Below are 21,527 nucleotides of genomic sequence, written 5' to 3' on the forward strand. Positions count from 1 at the left end.
GTAGTCTAGATCAAAAAATTTTAAATGTTGAAAACAATATGCAAACTAATGTAAAAGTTTTAGATCAAAAAATTTCAGCAGTTCAGGAAAATTGTATTCACAAAAATCTGTATTCAAACAATGGTAATGCATGGTCCAACATTCCAATCAAAAGTTTTCCATCAGACAATTTACATCCAGTGGATTTTCTGCACCACTGTAGAGTTTTTTGTCAGGCATGAGTGTCAATCAAAAAATTAAATTTGTTAAAAGATGTCTTAAATTTAAATTTAAGTCAGTGGGAAAAATATCAAAGCTTAAAAAAAAAATTTTTTTAAATAAATTTTCCCCCCCATGAACCATGGACCTTGCCGTTGGTGGGGAGGCTTGCGTGCCTCAGCCATACAGATAGCCGTACCGTAGGTGCAACCACAACGGAGGGGTATCTGCTGAGAGGCCAGACAAACATGTGGTTCCTGAAGAGGGGCAGCAGCCTTTTCAGTAGTTGCAGGGGCAACAGTCTGGATGATTGACTGATCTGGCGTTGTAACACTAACCAAAACGGTCTTGCTGTGCTGGTACTGCGAACGGCTGAAAGCAAGGGGAAACTACAGCCGTAATTTTTCCTGAGGGCATGCAGCTTTACTGTATGGTTAAATGATGATGGCGTCCTCTTGGGTAAAATATTCCGGAGGTAAAATAGTCCCCCATTCGGATCTCTGGGAAGGGACTACTCAGAAGGACGTCGTTATCAGGAGAAAGAAAACTGGCGTTCTACGGATTGGAGCGTGGAATGTCAGATCCCTTAATCAGGCAGGTAGGTTAGAAAATTTAAAAAGGGAAATGGATAGGTTAAAGTTAGATATAGTGGGAATTAGTGAAGTTCGGTGGTAGGAGGAACAAGACTTTTGGTCAGGCGAATACAGGGTTATAAATACAAAATCAAAAAGGGGTAATGCAGGAGTAGGTTTAATAACGAATAAAAAAATAGGAGTGCGGGTAAGCTACTACAAACAGCATAGTGAACGCATTATTGTGGCCAAGATAGACACAAAGCCCACACCTACCACAGTAGTACAAGTTTATATGCCAACTAGCTCTGCAGATGACGAAGAAATTGAAGAAATGTATGATGAAATAAAAGAAATTATTCAGATAGTGAAGGGAGACAAAAATTTAATAGTCATGGGTGACTGGAATTTGGTAGTAGGAAAAGGGAGAGAAGGAAACGTAGTAGGTGAATATGAATTGGGGGTAAAAAATGAAAGAGGAAGCCGCCTGGTAGAATTTTGCACGGAGCACAACTTGATCATAGCTAACACTTGGTTCAAGAATCATAAAAGAAGGTTGTATACATGGAAGAAGCCTGGAGATACTGACAGGTTTCAGATAGATTATATAATGGTAAGACAGAAATTTAGGAACCAGGTTTTAAATTGTAAGACATTTCCATGGGCAGATGTGGACTCTGACCACAATCTATTGGTTATGAACTGTAGATTAAAACTGAAGAAACTGCAAAAAGGTGGGAATTTAAGGAGGTGGGACCTGGATAAACTGAAAGAACCAGAGGTTCTACAGTGTTTCAAGGAGAGCATAAGGGAACAATTGACAGGAATGGGGGAAAGAAATACAGTAGAAGAAGAATGGGTAGCTTTGACGAATGAAGTAGTCAAGGCAGCAGAGGATCAAGTAGGTAAAAAGACGAGGGCTGCTAGAAATCCTTGGGTAACAGAAGAAATATTGAATTTAATTGATGAAAGGAGAAAATATAAAAATGCAGTAAATGAAGCTGGGAAAAAGAAATACAAACGTCTCAAAAATGAGATTGACAGAAAGTGCAAAATGGCTAAGCAGGGATAGCTAGAGGACAAATGTAAGGATGTAGAGGCTTGTCTCACCAGGGGTAAGATAGATACTGTCTACAGGAAACTTAAAGAGACCTTTGGAGAAAAGGTCCACTTGTATTAATATCAAGAGCTCAGATGGACACCCAGTTCTAAGCAAAGAAGGGAAAGCAGAAAGGTGGAAGGAGTATATAGAGGGTCTATACAAGGGCAATGTAATTGAGGACAACATTATGGAAATGGAAGAGGATGTAGATGAAGATGAAATGGGAGATATGACACTGCGTGAAGAGTTTGACAGAGCACTGAAAGATCTGAGTCAAAACAAGGCCCCGGGAGTAGACAACGTTCCATTAGAACTACTGACAGCCTTGGGAGAGCCAGTCCTGACAAAACTCTACCATCTGGTGAGCAAGATGTACGAGACAGGCGAAATACCCTCAGACTTCAAGAAGAATATAATAATTCCAATCCCAAAGAAAGCAGGCATTGACAGATGTGAAAATTACCGAACTATCAGTTTAATAAGTCACGGCTGGAAAATACTAATGCGAATCCTTTACAGACGAATGGAAAAACTGGTAGAAGCCGACCTCGGAGAAGATCAGTTTGGATTCCGTAGAAATATTGGAACAGGTGAGGCAATACTGACCCTACGACTTATCTTAGAAGCTAGCTTAAGGAAAGACAAATCTACGTTTCTAGCATTTGTAGACTTAGAGAAAGCTATTGACAATGTTGACTGGAATACTCTCTTTCAAATTCTGAAGTTGGCAGGGGTAAAATACAGGGAGCGAAAGGCTATTTACAATTTGTACAGAAACCAGATGGCAATTATAAGAGTCGAGGGGCATGAAAGGGCAGCAGTGGTTGGGAAGGGAGTGAGACACGGTTGTAGCCTCTCCCTGATGTTGTTCAATCTGTATATTAAGCAAGCAGTGAAGGAAACAAAAGAAAAGTTCAGAGTACGCATTAAAATCCATGGAGAAGAAATAAAAACTTTGAGGTTTGCTGATGACATTGTAATTCTGTCAGAAACAGCAAAGGACTTGGAAGAGCAGTTGAACAGAATGGACAGTGTCTTGAAAGGAGGATATAAGATGAACATCAGCAAAAGCAAAACAAGGATAATGGAAAGTAGTCGAATTAAGTCGGGTGATGCTGAGGGAATTAGATTAGGAAATGAGACACTTAAAGTAATAAAGGAGTTTTGCTATTTGGGGAGCAAAATAACTGATGATGGTCGAAGTAGAGAGGATATAAAATGTAGACTGGCAATGGCAAGGAAAGCATTTCTGAAGAAGAGAGATTTGTTAACATCGAGTATAGATTTAAGTGTCAGGAAGTCGTTTCTGAAAGTATTTGTATGGAGTGTAGCCATGTATGGAAGTGAAACATGGACGATAAATAGTGTGGACAAGAAGAGAATAGAAGCTTTTGAAATGCGGTGCTACAGAAGAATGCTGAAGATTATATGGGTAGATCACATAACTAATGAGGAGTTATTGAATAGGATTGGGGAGAAGAGGAGTTTGTGGCACAACTTGACTAGAAGAAGGGATCGGTTGGTAGGACATGTTCTGAGGCATCAAGGGATCACCAATTTAGTATTGGAGGGCAGCGTGGAGGGTAAAAATTGTAGAGGGAGACCAAGAGATGAATACACTAAGCAGATTCAGAAGGATGTAGGCTGCAGTAGGTACTGGGAGATGAAGAATCTTGCACATGATAGAGTAGCTTGGAGGGCTGCATCAAACCAGTCTCAGGACTGAAGACCACAACAACAACAAATAAATTTTGGTCAGAAGCTGAACAGGGGAGAATTAAAAGCGAATTTTTGAATGGTCCTAATTATAGGAATAGGGACAGTAGTCTGAAAGAATTTTGTAAGAACCAGCTTAAGAAATTAACAAACCTTGACAAACTATTTGCCCAAATGACATTGACTGATGCACTCAAAAGGAGATTACCAGAAAGGTTGCAATGGGATTTAGTACACAGACCTGACAATTGTCTTGAACAATTTTTACAATATGTTGACAGGCTGGATAAGGCAGTAGAGAGACATATGTACCATAACAATTGGGATGAATGGAGATCACAATGGTAATAACTACAGAAACAGAGATAATGCTAATTCTATCACGGTCAGAATGCTAATAGAGGCAGAAATTTTGTAGATCAGCAGAATAGGAAAAATGGGGATAACTATCAGCAGCTTAACAGGAGAAACAATCACAGAGGTAATTACTCAGGAAATGGCAGTGTGCCTCAATGAAGGGCTACAGTTTTGGGGCAAGGAAACACAACAAGCACAGGATCCCTAATTTACACTTGCAATTAGCCAATAATAACAGTGTTAATAATGTGGCACAGGTGTCTGAAGTTGAACAGAAGAAATAGCAGATTTCTCATTTATGTTTTGATCAAAAGTTTTGGGATACTATGTTTAATTATAGTGATGTAGGTGCTAATCACAAGCCAGAATGTGAGAGTAATGGGAATTTTGATGTAGAATGTACTAATAATTTCTCCTCTTGGTCAGAAAACAGTGCTATTGATGTATGTAAATCAGACGATAACTGTATTGGATCTGAATTAGGTGGTATTTTTGGTGTATATATGAATGAGAGCCTTGAAATAACTAAGGTTATTGAGTCTGACACTGGTAGCTTATTGGTTACTGCAAATGAATGTAGGTGAGGTAAATGACTTTGATGGAGATCAGTCTTGTGTTAATGTTGTTGTTGAAATAATTTTGGAAGAATATTATGAAGATGATGATGTGTATCAGGTATTTGTGGAATTTAAGAACAATGAAGTTTTAGAGTTATTTGTGAATGATGTTGACAATACAGATAACATAAGTGATGTATGTGATGATGTAAGTGAGAGTCAAAGTATACCAGTCCAGTCAAAGCAGTTTTTTTATTAAAGTCATACAGAGTAATGATCCAAACAGTAAAGGTGAGTTATCTGTAAGCCTAGAGAATAAAGGTGAAAACTTTTTGAAGTTTGTTTGGGACCAGATTGATGATAACATAGATAAATGTGTGTTCTGGAATAAGTACGCTGTGGTTAGACAAAATTTGTATCCAAATTGGTAAAGGAAGTGGAAGAAGATATAAGTAGGAAGCGTAATTTTGACAGTAACATATTTTGTGTTCCTTCTGTAATAAGTGATGTCAGTTGTGCTATAGAATTGTTTCATTGTGTTCAGTCTTTACCTGACAATATGAGTAACCAAAGCAATGCTATGATACCAATAAAGTTGATAAACCCTGCAAAGACAGTGTGGATGTAGCATTTGATGAAATAGAAAGTGATCTTTTGCATGAAGTGTCTAATAACAGAGAAGATGATTCAGATTTTGGGTGTCCTTATATTAAGATTGAGACTGATCAGTGGGAAGGGAACTGTTTGAGACAAGATTAAGTATAGTAAGAATTTTGTGGAAATGTCCATTGTACGTGTAAAGCTACTGGTAAGCAAAGCAAGTATGTAAAATTTCAAGTACTGATAACATTTACTATAGAGGACAAAACCCTTGAACATGGATGCATAATGACCCTTAATCTAGAAGATTTGTAGATTTATAATACTATATAATTGTGTTTTGTTTGTCATGAATTTAGTATGTAAGATGATGTGATATCTAGAGTTTTGTCTTATCTATTGACTGAGATTAAATCTATTTACAGAGTCATAAGACTATATAAAGGTGTTTTGTTTGTCAGGAATGTAGTATGTAAGATGATGTGATTTCTAAAGTTTTGTCTTATCTGTTGACTGAGGTAAAATCTATTATACACTATATAATTATGTTCCATAATAGATTTGTGATTTAGAATTTGATACATATATGCCATGAGACTAAATGAGTGGATCCTTTAACAATTTTGAATTGGGACAATGTTCATAATTGGTACTGCAAAAATTAGGGATAGTATCTTAGTATATATCTGTGTATCACCTTGTTAGTTTAACTTTTTTTTCTTTTCTCATTGCACTTAGCTCTGTTTATTAAAGTTTCAAATGTGAACACTTTTTAATCCTATCTGATGTAAATCCTACATAATTGCTTCTGGTATACAAATAGGGAGAGCATATGCCGTGTGATGTGAAGAAGGTGTTGAACAGCATATTTAGTACACAAAACAATGTCTCAGGATTTGATGTGAATGCTAAACAGGAAGTTACCTATCTGTTGGAGCATGTGATGAGAACTCTGGGGAGGAAACTGAAAGATGTGGACGGATCCACTCCCTACACTGCTGTATGGCTGTACCTGGCTGGACCAGTCGACTTAACAAGAGATCATAGGTGCTGGGTAATGTACCCAAGCATCTGTCAACCACATCAGTGTAGTGACTGAGATTTGTAAACTGTGTGCCAAGACTGCCAAAGACAGTGTCAGTCTACATAAATGTATGTTTTTTCAAGTATGGGGTTAACTTCCCAATACATAATGTAACTTTAAATCAGTATTTTTTTCATCAATTGTAAATGACTCATCTACACCTTTATGTATGTAGGTTAGTTTGTATGGACAATTACCAAACAGTGTAGACAACATTTATTAGTATAGACAATATAACAAGATGTATACATGCCTGCATTCATACACTGATTTTGGTCCTCAAGCTACTTGATTACGTCACCACTCAAAGATATTTAGACTCTGTTTACCTGTATTTATCCTGAGTAATGCAATGTTGTATCTGATTGGAAGTTGAGTTGTGGGCAAAGTCATGTTTAACTTTGTTTTGGGTATCCCTGGTCATTGCGACTATGTGTGTGTACTGAAGGAGAGGGTACAACCATTGATTGAGGCTTGATGCTTCTTACAATTACTCTTTGCATATGATTGAACTTATTGATATGATTATGAGCTTTATTCATTTTGTTGCATCAAAACTTTTTTGCTGGTTTGTACCAGGTGTGGTTTGGATTCATCGTAAGCTTAGGCCCTAATATTTTTCATTATTTTGTCCTTTTATGAGTCAACATATCCTTAAGTACTCTGGTTTATGTGGCTGACTGATTTTGAGCTATAATCCTACTCAAGATTGAGTATATTCCTCTGGTCTGTACCCGTTGTCGTGAATTTTTCAAGTCAGCTCACTCGCCATTTTCTTCTCTTTTGAAGGTTTTGAAAGTATGATTTTAGAGATGTAAACTTACAATTTGTAATTCTAGTAATTTACCTTGTCTCTGTATTTATTTCTCTGGTTTAGTGTTGCAATGTTGTAGTTTTGACTTTGTATCAACTGTCTTGTGACAGAATGTTCCACAGATCTGAAAATCTGAATGCCATGTCCTGAAATATGTATAGATTATGACTTGTATAGTAGATATTTTTCTTATGTTTTCTGTAATATGTTATGCACCAGATACTTCTAGACATCTGTATTCTATCTTTTGGCATCACATTGTACACCCTTTGGCAAAACTTATAGTGTGTCACAAAATATTGTAAACACATGGTTTTTGAATTTTGTGAGGGGGATATTGTAAAGAGACACCCTCCTCCAACATTACCTTTATTTAACAGAAGTTATTGATACCAAAAATACTTCCTACCTTTTAAACAGGTTAATATTATCTCAGATGTTTAACTAAAATAGTTTCATATGATTTTGTATATGATGCATTATATTTCAGGTTAAAATGTATAAAAAGAAATTAATTTATTTTCTTTGTCTCTATCAATATGTACTAACTCTGTATGTACAGTTAAAATTACTCTTCATTTAGAAAAATTTGAAATTACAAAATATCTGGCACACTTAAAAGTCCTATTATTCCAGACAAACGTGTGGTTCCTGAAGAGGGGCAGCAGCCTTTTCAGTAGTTGCAGGGGCACCAGTCTGGATGATTGACTGATCTGGCCTTGTAACATTAAGCAAAACGGCCCTGCTGTGCTGGTACTGGAAATGGCTGAAAGCAAGGGGAAACTACAGCCGTAATTTTCCACTAAGGGCATGCAGTTTTAATGTATGTTTAAATGATGATGGCATCCTCTTGGGTAAAATATTCCAGAGCTAAAATAGTCCCCCATTCGGATCTCCGAGTGGGGACCACTCAGGAGGGCGTCGTTATCAGGAGAAACAAAACTTGTGTTCTATGGATCGGAGTGTGGAATGTCAGATTAACAGGCGAGTGCACAGCATGAAGAGTGAGGGTAGCGATCTCAACAGCACGCCAACCCTCCTTCCCCCTCCAGGATTCGGGCGAGCTCGCTTCCTCAGCACTTACACTACGACAGTGGTGACATCTGCACGCCATCGCGGGGAACCAGATACAGCCTCCATGACATCCGCCATGACAACCGACACCACACTGCAGTGCTCCACATCGGACACAGCTGACAGCAGGAGCTCTACATAACCCCCGCCTAACGCAGCCTGGCCGCTGTGTTGGTTCCACACCAACTTCGGCGAAGCGGCCAGGAAATGTTGCAGCCCTTGCACGGCAGGAAATGTAGCTCACGATGCGCCTTAGGTGCAGCGTCTCACGCACAGGAAAAAAGACACCTAACAGCAGCAACAGCATCTAACATGGTAAGCGCCGACGGTTGTCTATTCGCTCTTGACCTCGTCTCAGGAACTAAATTCCTCATTGAGAGTGGTGCTGATACGAGTGTAATACCCCCAGCTCTCACACCTACTGTGTTAACTTCCTCGCGCAGACTGTTCTGTGCGGCTAATGACTCTCATATCAAAGTGTTAGGTACTGTGCAGTTAACGCTCAAACTGTCAAAAAACTTGAAGTTTTCATGGACTTTTCATGTGGCACAGGTGACTTGTCCGGTCTTAGGCATTGACTTTCTGCGACACTACAAATTTTTGCTAGACATTCCGCGAAGTACATTAGTCCACCAACCTTCGCAAAAGACTATCGTCCTCATGGCCACTGCACCTGTATCACCCATTCGGTCAACAAACATTGACATTTCACTATTGCAGACCTAATGTGCTCTTCTTGCGGCCAAGATAACTAGTAAAAGTTGCGGTGTGCTACTACAACGACAAGAAATCAGTGAACTCAAGCAAACGCAGGCCAAGCTCACCTCCCTTATCGAGCGTACCGAACAGACATTACAGAGCACGAAATCCGAACTCACCTCACCTCGAGGTATTCGTTCTTCGCACAAACTGGCGTGTGCTCAAATCATTGACTCATTGCACGAGTGTTCAAAAGCTAACGACGCACCCCACGCGAGTAGCATGTTATCAATCAAGAGCGGTGGATGCCACAAACTCAATACGACTGAGGGCCCTCCGGTCAGACACTGACCATGACGCCTGAATCCACACAAACTCAAAGTGGCAAAAGCAATCATCTCGGACCTATTAAAAGCAGGTATTGTACTCCCATCCTCCAGTGACTGGTCGTCACTGATTCATCTCACCCCGAAGAAGGATGGTTCCTACAGACTCTGTGGCAGCTATAGACGTCTCAATGATCGCACAATCATGGACAATTATCCAGTACCGAACATTCAGGACTTCGCTCCTCAGTTGGCAGGCGCAAAAATTTTCAGTGTGGTAGCTGTGAGAAAGTGTATCACCAAATACCAGTGTACGAACAAGATATCCCTAAAACGGCCATCGCCACACCATTTGGCCTCTTCGAATACATTTACATGCCTTATGGATTGAAAAACGCCACCCAAACCTGGCAGAGGTTCTTGGATACAGTGTTACGACCCCTACCTTTCTGCTACACGTACCTGGACGAAATTTTGATCTTTTCTTCCTCTCGAGAGGAACACGAGCTTCACATCTAAGCGCTGTTTGACACATTACAATCCTATGGTGTGATTGTCAACAAAGACAAATGCAAACTGAGACAATATTCTGTTGTTTTTCTGAGACACATAGTTTCAGCCTATGGTATCCGGCCCACACAAGAGAAAATAGACTTATCAAACAGCTCTTGATACCAGAAACATACCATGAATTCCGCCAGTTCTTAGGAATGATCAATTTTTTCCGTCACCACATTCCACGAGCCGCCGAACAACAGGTCCCCCTCACAGACGCATTGCGTGGGCCACAAACGTCAGGTGACAGGTGCGTGCCGAGGACATAGGTCATGAATGCGACTTACAAAAAACTCAAAACCACACTTGTGGAAGCCATCACGCTTGCCCATCCACATCCAGATGCAACACTTTCGCTCACCACAGATGCTAGCGAAATATCTATCGGAGCAGTACTTCAACAACACAGAGGAGAGGTGGTGCAACCTCTTAAGTTCTTTTCCAAAAAACTTTCTCCCTCTCAGTGCAAATGGTATGCTTTTGACAGAGAGCTCTTAGCTGTCTACGAAGCTATTAGATATTTCTGTGAAGACGTCGAGGGACGCCCCTTCATGATCTTTACAGGCCACAAACCTCTCGCCCAAGCACTTCAGCCGACCCACCTCCTAGGAGGGTACGTTATTTCGACCTCATTTCACAATACAAAACTAATGTACAATACGTTCGGGGATCCAACAACATAGCCGCTGATTATTTCTCCTGGATCTTGGGCATATCTTCCTCAATCGACTTCAACACTCTTGCTCGAGCGCAAACAAATGATGACTCCTTGGCGAGCCTTTTATCTGACAATAATCACTCTCTGTGCCTGGTGCACAAGACGATCCCCGGCACATGCTCGCAACTATGGTGTGACACTTCCACTGGTGTGCCACGCCCCCTTGTCCCCTCCTCTTTGCGTCACTCAGTGTTTGACGCACTGCACAGTCTCGCCCACTCAAGCATTTGCGCAACTACGAGCATCATCGCCTAGCGTTTCGTATGGCCTTCGCTTCTCAAAGACTGTCGTGACTGGTGTCGCACTTGTATTTCGTGCCAGCGGTCCAAAGTCGGACGCCACTGCACACCCCCTCAGGCATCTTCCGCTCTCCTTCTGGCAGACTCCGCCACATCCACATCGACATTGTCAGCCCCCTTCCCCAGGTGGATGGTTACCGATACTTGCTTACTTTTATCGACAGAACAACTAGATGGGTCGAGGCAATACCATCGAATACCCCATGCTAATCGAGAACATACAACAGACAATATGAGTGCAGAGAGCACCCACTCCGAAAGCACACACTCCGCCTAAAACATTCGTGCACCAGTGTTTAGCCACGTGCGAAGCTGTGATGCTTAGGGACGATACAGTGCGTGCTGCCCTGCAACCCCCATACACAACAACAAACAGGCAGCTAAAAAGTACCTGTTATGCAATACATTTTATACATTGAAGAATTACTTAGGCAAAACAGAGTAGAGGTTTGGTTAAAAAAAGTTATACAAATAAATAATAATAATGATTATAAAACATCCAAAACTCCACATAACATCTTCAAACTATGTTTATTTCCTTCGTTTTTCCTTTTCTAGAAAAACTCACCCCCAAGCTATGCGTAGCACAATACTAACACCCCTTCCTCTTTCTGAGCTCAACATCTCACTCATTATAGACGGATGCTGACTCAGTTTTTCAAGATAGCAAATGGGAAGCTGCAGTACAGAAAATGGCCCAGAGATCACCAGTGTGTGTGTGTGTGTGTGTGTGTGTGTGTGTGTGTGTGTGTGTGTGTGTGTGTGTGTGTATGTGTGTGTGTAGTGAGTGAAGTGTTATGAAACAATGTGTGTATAGTGCGTGCAGTGACTGGCAGTGTGATATGAGTGAATAGTGTGTCATTACATTATGTAATAAGTTATTTGTACAAAAAGTATAGTATACCAGGAGTAAATCTAACGATTGTCTCTAACTAGAAGACTGTAAGTGTATGTGTATACAAATTAGTTTATTTTAAATTGGTCTAAACTTGTAAATACTTTTACATGTCCTATATTCTTGTAAAATGAGAGCTACAGATGAATAAAGCTGCTGCTGCTGCTGCTGCTGCTACAAAGGAGTGAGACAGGGTTGTAGCCTATTTCCAATGTTATTCAATCTATACACTGAGCAAGCAGTAAAGGAAACAAAAGAAAAATTTGGAGTAGGAATTACAATCCGCAGAGAAGAAATGAAAACTTCAAGGTTTGCCGATGACACTGTAATTCTGTCAGAGACAGCAAAGAACCTGGAAGAGCAGTTGAATGGAATGGAAGGTGTAAGATGAACACCAACAAAAGCAAAATGAGGATAATGGAATGTAGTCAAATTAAATCAGGTGATGCTGAGGGAATTAGGTTGGGAAATGAGACACTTAAGGTAGGAAATGAGTTTTGGCATTTAGGGAGCAAAATAACTGATGATGGTCGAAGTAGAGAGGATATAAAATGTAGACTGTCAATGGCAAGAAAAGTGTTTCTGGAGAGGAGAAACTTGTTAACATTGAGTATAGATTTAAGTGTCTGGAAGTCTTTTCTGAAAGTATTTGTACAGAGTGTAGCTATGTATGAGAGTGAAGCATGAACGATAAATAGTTAAGACAAGAAGAGAATAGAGGATTTTGAAATGTGGTGCTACAGAAGGATGCTGAAGATTAGATGGGAGAAGAGGAATTTGTGGCACAACTTGACTAGAAGAAGGGATCAGGTGGTAGGACACATTATGAGGCACCAAGGGATCACCAATTTTGTATTGGAGGGCAGCGTGGAGGGTAAAAATCATAGAGGGAGGCCAAGAGAAGAATACTCTAAGCAGATTCAGAAGAATGTAGGTTGCATTAGGCACTTGGAGGTGATGAAGCTTGCATAGGATAGCTGCATCAAACCAGTCTCTGGACTGAAGACCACAACAACAACATAAATTGGTGGATATTCATTTGTCAAGAAAATTTGTAATTTCTTTGGAATATTGTTAGTTCTGCAGAATGAGTTAGTAGTGGGTATGCCTCTGATGTGGTTGGAAGTGTTTCTAATTTTGGCAATGTAATTTTTGATTTAAAAGTGGAGATTGTAGAGACAGTGTAGCAAATAAAAATGTGATAGAATAAAAAATTACAGAAACAGAAATTATGGAGCAGTCTTACTTCAGAATTATCATGTGATTTGGAACCTACAAAGTCAAAAATTTCAGCCTCAAGAATCAACCCCCAGATGTGAAGAATTGGAGCCAACTGCAAGAAAAGAACATAAGTAAAAAAGTTATTTGTAAATCTTATTCCTCTCAAAGCTTATTAAAAGAGTAAATTATTTTGAAGAGTGACAAACAACTAATTTTGTGAGGGAGGGCAAGATTACAAATTACACAGCACTTTGTGTGGTACAAAGTATTGTCTATAGGCACTGAAATAATTTCTGGTGTGCCCTATGGGAGCATAATAGTATAATCGCTGTTCATGTTATACATTAATGACTTAGCAGATGGTATTAGTTGCAATCTTAGACATATTGCACAGATGATACAGTTATTTATGAGGAAGTTCTATCCAATAAAAACTGCAGTAATATTCGTTAGAGCTTAAAAAACTATCAGAGTGGTTTAAAGACTGCATTTGTGTCCATTGAAAGAGAGAGTTGCCAAAGTTCTGCACTTGACGAAACATGTAAAAGTGTAGTATCTTTTGACTGCAGGATTAATGAGTCACAAATAGAGTCTGTCATGTTACAAAACATTTAGGAGAAACAATGAGTAGAGATATGAAGTGAAACACCCAAATAGGACTGGTTGTATTTACATCTACATTCATGCTACACAAGCCACTGTATGGTGCATGGCGGAAGGTACCTTGTTCCACTACTAGTCATTTCCTTTTCTATTGCAGTCACAAATAGAAAAAGCAAAAAATGACTATCTATATGCCTCAGTATGAACCCTATGGTACGTTAAGGTAATGGCTGGCTATTAGTCAGTGGTAAGTGGTAGGCTATTGGGAAACTGCAGTTTGTATTCAAAAAGAAATTGCATACAAAACCCTTGCACTGCTCCACACCTGAATATTGTGCAAGTGTCAGTTCCCCCTTTACTCAACATCAGGCCAGGTTGGGACATTTATGGTACTTGTCCACTTTCCCCCATATTTCCAAGATTCTTCTTCTGTAACTGTGTTGTTCCAGTTCAGATTCCATCTTCTTACTCTGGTCTTTAGAGTCAATCAATTTTGCTATACATCTCCCCTCTTGTCCTCAAACTTAGCCTCTATCATTTGCTGGTATTCTTCCACCTTCCATTCTCTTCACATGTTCAAACCGTTTCAACTTGTTGTTCTCAATTCTCACATGTATCTTTTCTACTCCAGTTTTGTTCCTAACATCTTCATTTCTCATTCTGTTTCTTCAACATACTTCTTAGGAATTTCATTTCACTAACTTGAATTCTACTCTCCTCTTTTCTTGTCACTGTTCAGGTCCCTGATGCATGTGTTAGCGTGGCTGTGAAGTATATCTTCTACAGTACTTCTGTATGCTTCCAGGCACCTACCATCCCTAGACTAAGTTCCACACACACTGGTAAAATGCAGTCCTCTGTTGTATCCTTTAGTTAACTTCTGCCCCCATTCTTGCATTCTCTATTATCACACTTCCTAAGCATTTAAAATTATCCACAATTTCAATAGCCTGTCCTTTCTCTCTCGCCTACTGTCTCCTCTGGTTACCATTATAGTCTTACTTTTCTCCACACTGCATTTCATTCCATATTTCTTGATGTTTCCATTTAAGACATCTATTTGCTCTTGTACATCCTTACCATTGGTTCCTCAAGCCATGATATCATCAGCAAATAGCCGTAAGATCATCTCCCTTCCCCTACGAACTTCTTTTGTCTCTTTCATGACAAATCCATTGTCGCTATAAATAATAATGGTGAAATCACACTTTCTTGTCTCAAGCCCATAACATTCATAAGTCAATCAGTTCTTCTAACTTAGGTCTGGACACAGGTGTCACACATCTCTTGAATAAGTTCAGTTGTCTGTTTTCAGCTCCCTTCCTCCCAAGTTTTCCATACATTTTCTCTGTGGACTCTATTGTGAGCCTTCACTAACCAAGACAGGTCATCACCAGGTCTTTCCTATACCCCCAATGTATTTCCAACAACTGTCTCATACTCCGCTAAAGACTGGATCTACTGTTGATCTACCATGTCAAAAGCCATACTACTCCTCCTCTACCACATTAATATGGAATGGTATTGCATAAGTGTATGGGACCCATGTTGGATCGGACTTACAGGGAACTCTGAGCGTATACAGTAAAGGGTGGTGCTTTTTTATCTGGAACAAGAAGGTGATAGGTATACTGAAAAATCTAAACCAGCAAGCAGCTCACTACAACTTGCTTGGTAAACTTCAAAATACATATTTCTGCACAGAAACTATTCATCAGCCCTGTCTGTATCTATCCTGTGAAGATCAAGCAGACAAACTTAGACAAGTAATGACTCAAACAGAGGCATACGAGCAGCCATACTTTGCACACCCCACCCTGAATGAAATGGGAAGAAACTTTAATATAGGGTGCAATAAAAAATAACCCTCTGCCATGACATACACAGTAATTTATAAAGGACAGATGTAGATCTGAAAATACCACAGGAGGTGATGCAACCTGCTTCACAAGAACATCCTGTCCATGCAGATGGTTAATGTATTGTGGGGGGATATTTGCAAGGGATGAAATAAGGTAACTGTTACAGGAACAATCTGTCTGATCATGTGAATATCCCTTTGTTCACCTACAGTATCCTGCATATGATCTGCCCATTTAGCACAACAATTCTCCATTCCATCACACTCAAATTCTGGTAAAACTGAGAAACTCAAATTCTGGTAAAACTGAGAAACAGTTCACAGGAATGATCATGCTTGGGTAGGCCCCAGTCATCTTACCTCAAACCTATGGAGCACACCTGGAACACTACTGATCAGGACATGCACACCTCAGATGCAACTCTAATCTCTCTCCAATAGGAACAATATATACATAGTTCTAATACACTCCCAGATTATTCAATTAATGCTGATTCTTGAAACTTTTGGAGCACGCTTTCACAGGATATCTTGTGTCCATCTTCAAAGATCTCCCCATTAGAGATTCTCAGCTTCACTGTGCTACTCCCCCCACCCCCTCCCCAGTGTATTTTGGCATTCTCTCTGTTATTCTCCATTTTGGTGCCTGTATAGTCAGTAAGTGACTGAATAAGTGATTTCAAACTGCATACTGATTTTATGTAAGACCAAAAACTGTTAGTGTTTTTCCGTCAGATCTGCTGACAAAATTTTACTTTCAAAGTAACTGAACATTTGTCTCACTGTTCCCCTTGTGCTGATCTTTGCTTCCTACAGCTTTTGTTTATCAACTAGGTTTTGAATTCTCTTGGATATGTGATAAATTTCTCTTTGTCTATATAGCAGTTTTCTAACACAGCTATTAAACCATAGTGGGTCTTCCCCATCTCTTAAGATCTTGCTCAAAACATACTTGTCTAAGGGATACTAAATGATGGTTTTAAACTTTTGCCATTTGTGCTCCACTGTCACTGACACTTTACACAGATGTCTATGAACTGCCTGTATACCGCCAAAGTGAAGGCCTGCTTAATGCTTAATACAAATATTACAGTTACTTGGAATTTAGATCCATGAATCCAAATATTCAAATAAATTGTAAGAGTGATGAATGAGGCATCCTTTTAATTTGTTTTTGAATATTTGAGGATTTTTAGTTTCATTTCTGATGTTTACCAGCAACCTCTTATAGAAAATATCATTTGGGACCCTAGGAAGAGATTGCATGGCCTATACGAGAAAAATGTTGAACAATATTTTTCCCATTGGCTGTACACATTTATCATAAATGCCAGAATTGCAATTTTGGTTTTAAGCAGTTATGAAGTAGTTTTGATGCTGAAATCCAGGAAATGTCAATGAGGCAAAAAGAGATAAAATGGATATGAGCTTATTCGGGTTTTGTCGGAATGATATACTGATACACATAACGAACAACTGATGAGTGACAGCATATGCTGATTCTATGCAACAGAATGAAGTTAATTTTTGTTTTTAAGCCCCTAGAAACTTTTAAGGCATTTGGAACTGGTTACCTAAAAACATAAATGTGATTGTGTTTGGAAACAAAAATTATTTTAGTGAATGCAGCAATCACAATGAAAATGATCAACTTCTCACTGTTCATAAAATACATTCTGATACAAGCATACAGATATATTAGGGCGCTTATGAAACTGAGAATAAAAGTTATTAGAAGTAATGCTAAAATTGATTATAGTAAGAAAAGTTCATAACCATTACTCACACCAAAATATGCAAAAATTAAAATTGAAAATAACTCCGTCTCAAATAACAGGAAACTGAAATGACCTGGATCAAAACACAGCTCCAGGAAGTTTGCAAAATGAAAGACTGACTAAACTATGAAACATTAAAAATATACATCAGTAAGCCATTTACTATTTTTATTACAATTTGACAGTACATAGGAATTAGTTTGTCATCTTACTGCAACAACAAGGTAACATGATGTTTTGAACCTTTGAGTTATCTGTATGACTCTTGCCTAGTTCGATATGCTCTATTCAATGTTACAACTGGACATCTCTCTGGATTTACTGCATTTCAGCAAACAGGTATTAAACCCAGGGAGTATCTCTGTGCTACAAACAGATATCTTGAGTTGCCCAGTAGATCTGCAACAGGGATTGCCGATGATGAGATAACTATAATACTACAAGTAGATAACTTCAGTTACTTAGCTGTAATACTTCACTAGCATACTATGTTGGGACTATAGCAAAGAGGTGAACTATTCCTGCATCAATTATGTACTGCATGCATCCCACGTTTTTCACTTAAAATCTTAGAAGTATTTTCACAAAAATTCAGAATAAAAAGTTTTTAGGACTATTTGTATGGGTTTAGGAATCTGCAAGCAGCTAACAGGAATTATTTTGTACTTTGTAGTCCAATTGAAAGACTTGGTACATTAAATATCAATTTTTGTTGAAATAATTATTTTCCTCTTTATAGTCTTGAATGTGAGAAATTTTTCAATCGATTTCAAACATCTTGATGAGACTGCAACAGGTTTATTTCAGTTTCTCTTCTGAATCGATCATTATATTGCTTCCTTCTGCAAATACCTTGTGAAAAGACCGTGAAGATAAAAATTACAGATATTCAAGTACATACAGAGGCTTACCAGCAACCATTTGCGACTGGAATGGGAAAAGGGTGAAACGGCAATGATGCACAAAGTACTGTCCTCCACACACCAGCCACGAAAGAAAGTCAGTACTACACTGTCATCTGGTTCTAAGCTATGTTGAAAGTTTCAGGTCTCTAGCTCATTGGAAAGTTAGTTTAAAATCAATTGCAAAATTTGAACTGAACAGACAAGGAAGCAACCAAACAAAAATGAGCTAAAAAGAGTCAAAAAAGTAAACTAGCCTGCTGATCAGACAACTATTGTCAGAAGTGTAAGGAGGAAGGATAACAAACCTTATGTTGATCATGAAATAAGCCATGAGAATATTATCAATTGGAAGTATTGTCTGAATCACTGCATGACTATGCGGAAAGAGGATGTGAATATGAAGCCAGTCAAACAGCAGAGGATGTGATGTGTAAACTTCACAAAACGGCATCTATTTGTTTACAATTCAAAGAACACTTTGTTGAAGTGTTTAGAGTTCTGGGCTGTAACAAGAAAAGTCAACATGATCACATTGTCAGACACCAAATCTTTGTACACCTGGCTATAACAGAGAAAAAGTGCAATGATTTTACACCCCTGTTCAAGTCAGTGCTTCCTGCACTTAGATCAGAATATTGGCCATATTACAAAAACCTATTTCATCATGAAGATTCAGAAAGATGTAAATCATCATCTGAAAATCAGTAAATGACTTCGGGTGACTGCAATTGTTTTTGAAACAAAAAAAGGTTAAAAAGTGAATGAATTCCTGAATATTCAGCATTATTGTGTATGTTTAAAACAATTTTGCATATTTCAACATCACTATGTGTTTTTCTGCAAATAAATACTTTACTATAGATATAAATTGGCTTATTTTGGAAATAACAAGTAGGTAACTCACCATGTGGACCAGTGCAACAAATACAAGTACTATACTTTTCAAATTAAATACATCAGATCAGAATTATTTCAAACATAGTATAGTGAAGCTTTAAAATTCTGTTAAATTTTCAAACATATTTCTTCCAATATATTTGCTGTAATCTAGTTGTTGTACTAAGGTGATGAACTAATAAACAGATAGTGAAAGAAAGGTAAATTGTCTCAGACAGAAATGAGTAGAAATAGATTGGCATAATGCTGGGCCTTTTTTTAAAAATGCCAATCCATACACTTTATAAATAATTGGTAAATATGAAAATTGACATTACAGGAAGGTGAGGAATAATTACTTTAAAAAACCTTCAAAAAGGAACAAGGTGAAAAAAAGGGGGGTCAGAGACAGCATCACTGACAATGACAAAGTATCCCAGGCAGACATGCAAGAAAATGAAATGTACAAAAATTAAATAAAAAATAAAAATGAGAAAATATCAGCACAAAAACTGGCAATAGAAATACATTTTGAACATGCCATTTAGGCATACAACACTTCACACTCTTTGTGTTGAGAAAGGAAAGATGATCGTGAAAGAATAATATTAAGCAAGGAGATAATTGCAGAACATATACTGTACACAGGTATGCAGGTATTAAATGGGAGGTGTAAAATATGAGAAAACAGCAAGATGTGATGACAAATAAATGGCTTCACCTGCTGTGGGTGGGGCCTTTTATGTTTTGGCATCGTAGCTTGATCATCAAAGAGCAACCACACTCTCCAAGAATGAAAATAAGAAAGGATGGTTTTGTGACAAATGAGATATATTGTAATCTGGATTCTCATGTTGAGCCTTCAAGGCTTATGTTGTATAAAAAGTTGTGTTCTTCTTTAATTCATGAGTCACTCAAATGATCTGTACACCCATTCAAGAGAATATAAAAGGATATTAATGAATGTGCTTTTTCATGACGTAAGTATAAGTTATCTTCTTTTGCTCCCATAACAGCTACAGAATGTGAAGAAGTCAAGCTTCTCCTCAGCTGCACATGGGATTTCAGAGGCAATGATTAGCAGGACCTCTGCTTCAAGAGAATCTACTATGGCGACCAAATTAAAGAGAAAAAGGTAAATACACCAGAGGTTACATTGGGTGACAGATCTCATGAAGTGTTCTGATGCAGCTTCAACTACAAGGAGTGACCCAGAAGCTATGTAATGCCCTAGACCAACAACAAAATACTCTCCTTTCTCATTTACAACAAGGCACATAAAAAAAAAAATAAAAAAAAACTGAAAGCTTCTTTGCAAACAATAATATTAAGAATCTAAAAAAAGAGCCAATCCTAAAATTTCATCAAGAAAGACAGTCTACTGGTAAATGTTTTACTCACTGATAGGGGGAAAAATCTATCAATGTATACTAAAGTTATGTGCACAAGTTAAAATACACAGTAAAAATGAAATAACCAGGTCCACTGTTAATCAATAATTGATCAAGACAACCAATACATGCTCCTCCATGTAGCACATTGAAGTTTTATTTTTAGATCTGAAGATTTATTGAGAGGATTGAAACCAGTTATGTAAAAACATTAATGCGATTGTTCCTAGAAACAATAATTATTTCAACTAGTATAGCAATAATGCTCATTTACAAACAATGAAGACAGAGCACTTCATAAAATATTTGGTAGCTGTATCTTAATCCGGTGCTCATGAATGAATTTGTATAAGCTAACCACATGCCTTGTGTTATTATCCTGCTTGTTCAAGGCTGCTTTCATTTCTGCAATGTCTAGTTCAAGCTGTTCCAAACTATTTCTCTGATTTATGAGAGCACTCTCTATCAGCTTAGTGTTTAGTTTTAGTTGCTCTAACGACTCCTTTACATCAGAACCAATTATAACCTCTCTTCTCTTCCTGTAGACAGCTTCATTGGATCTGTTTTAAGAGAGAAATCAATTGCTTCAAAATGTTTGGTGATATAAACATAGACACAGTTTAAATATTCGTAACAAGTAATGTTTTTCTTAAATGCTGTCAAGTGAAAGGGGATTCTCCAGTTAAAGTAGTTATTATAAAAAATATGGTTCAGCATGTGTGTGGCTGGGAAACAGAATGCTGGAAATTGCACTAGGACAAAGGACACTGCCACATTATCTGCATGGGAGAAATCACAATAACCATTCGGCAGGGGTTCAATTAGGGACTTGTTACTGTTCTTGCTCTCTGTTCATTATCAACTGGAGACAGGATTAGCCCTTTTAGCAGATAAGAAAAACATTATTGTTGGAACATACAAAGGAACACTGACACCAAAACTAGTAAATTACAGTTTTGTAAATATTTAACAATGGGTTCTGAATGTTGAAAAACTACAGCTCCTACAGTTCTGTATTGTCAAAAATACTCCACCTCCAATTAACATAGTGTACCAACAAAAATTAATTGAAAGGATATAAAGTTAACAAGTTATTATGTTGCATATTGGTGAAAACTTAAACTGGAAAACTCATACAGAATACCTGCTAAAATGTTTTAGATCACACATTTTAACCAGAATTCACAACTTTGGGGGGCATAGAAACGAATAACTTCTATTTTCAATCACTGATGTCCTATAGGATAATTTTCTGGCAGCAACTTATCACTCAATGGAAGGAAGTTGATTGCACAAAAAGGAATTTGAATTATCTGTGGTGTACAC

General features: G+C 38.2%; 1 protein-coding gene across 1 annotated transcript in view; it reads right to left on the reverse strand.

Moving 5' to 3' along the window:
* The window catches only part of LOC126473929 (uncharacterized), a 90,018-nt gene that overhangs the window by 52,099 nt on the left and 16,392 nt on the right, over positions 1–21,527 (reverse strand). The window contains exon 2 of the mRNA XM_050101287.1: positions 20,567–20,761. Within this exon, the coding sequence (XP_049957244.1) occupies positions 20,567–20,761 (195 nt within the window). The remainder of the gene's footprint in view (positions 1–20,566; positions 20,762–21,527) is intronic.

This window comes from Schistocerca serialis, chromosome 4 (assembly GCF_023864345.2).
Source record: "Schistocerca serialis cubense isolate TAMUIC-IGC-003099 chromosome 4, iqSchSeri2.2, whole genome shotgun sequence".
Classification (NCBI taxonomy): Eukaryota; Metazoa; Arthropoda; class Insecta; order Orthoptera; family Acrididae; genus Schistocerca; species Schistocerca serialis.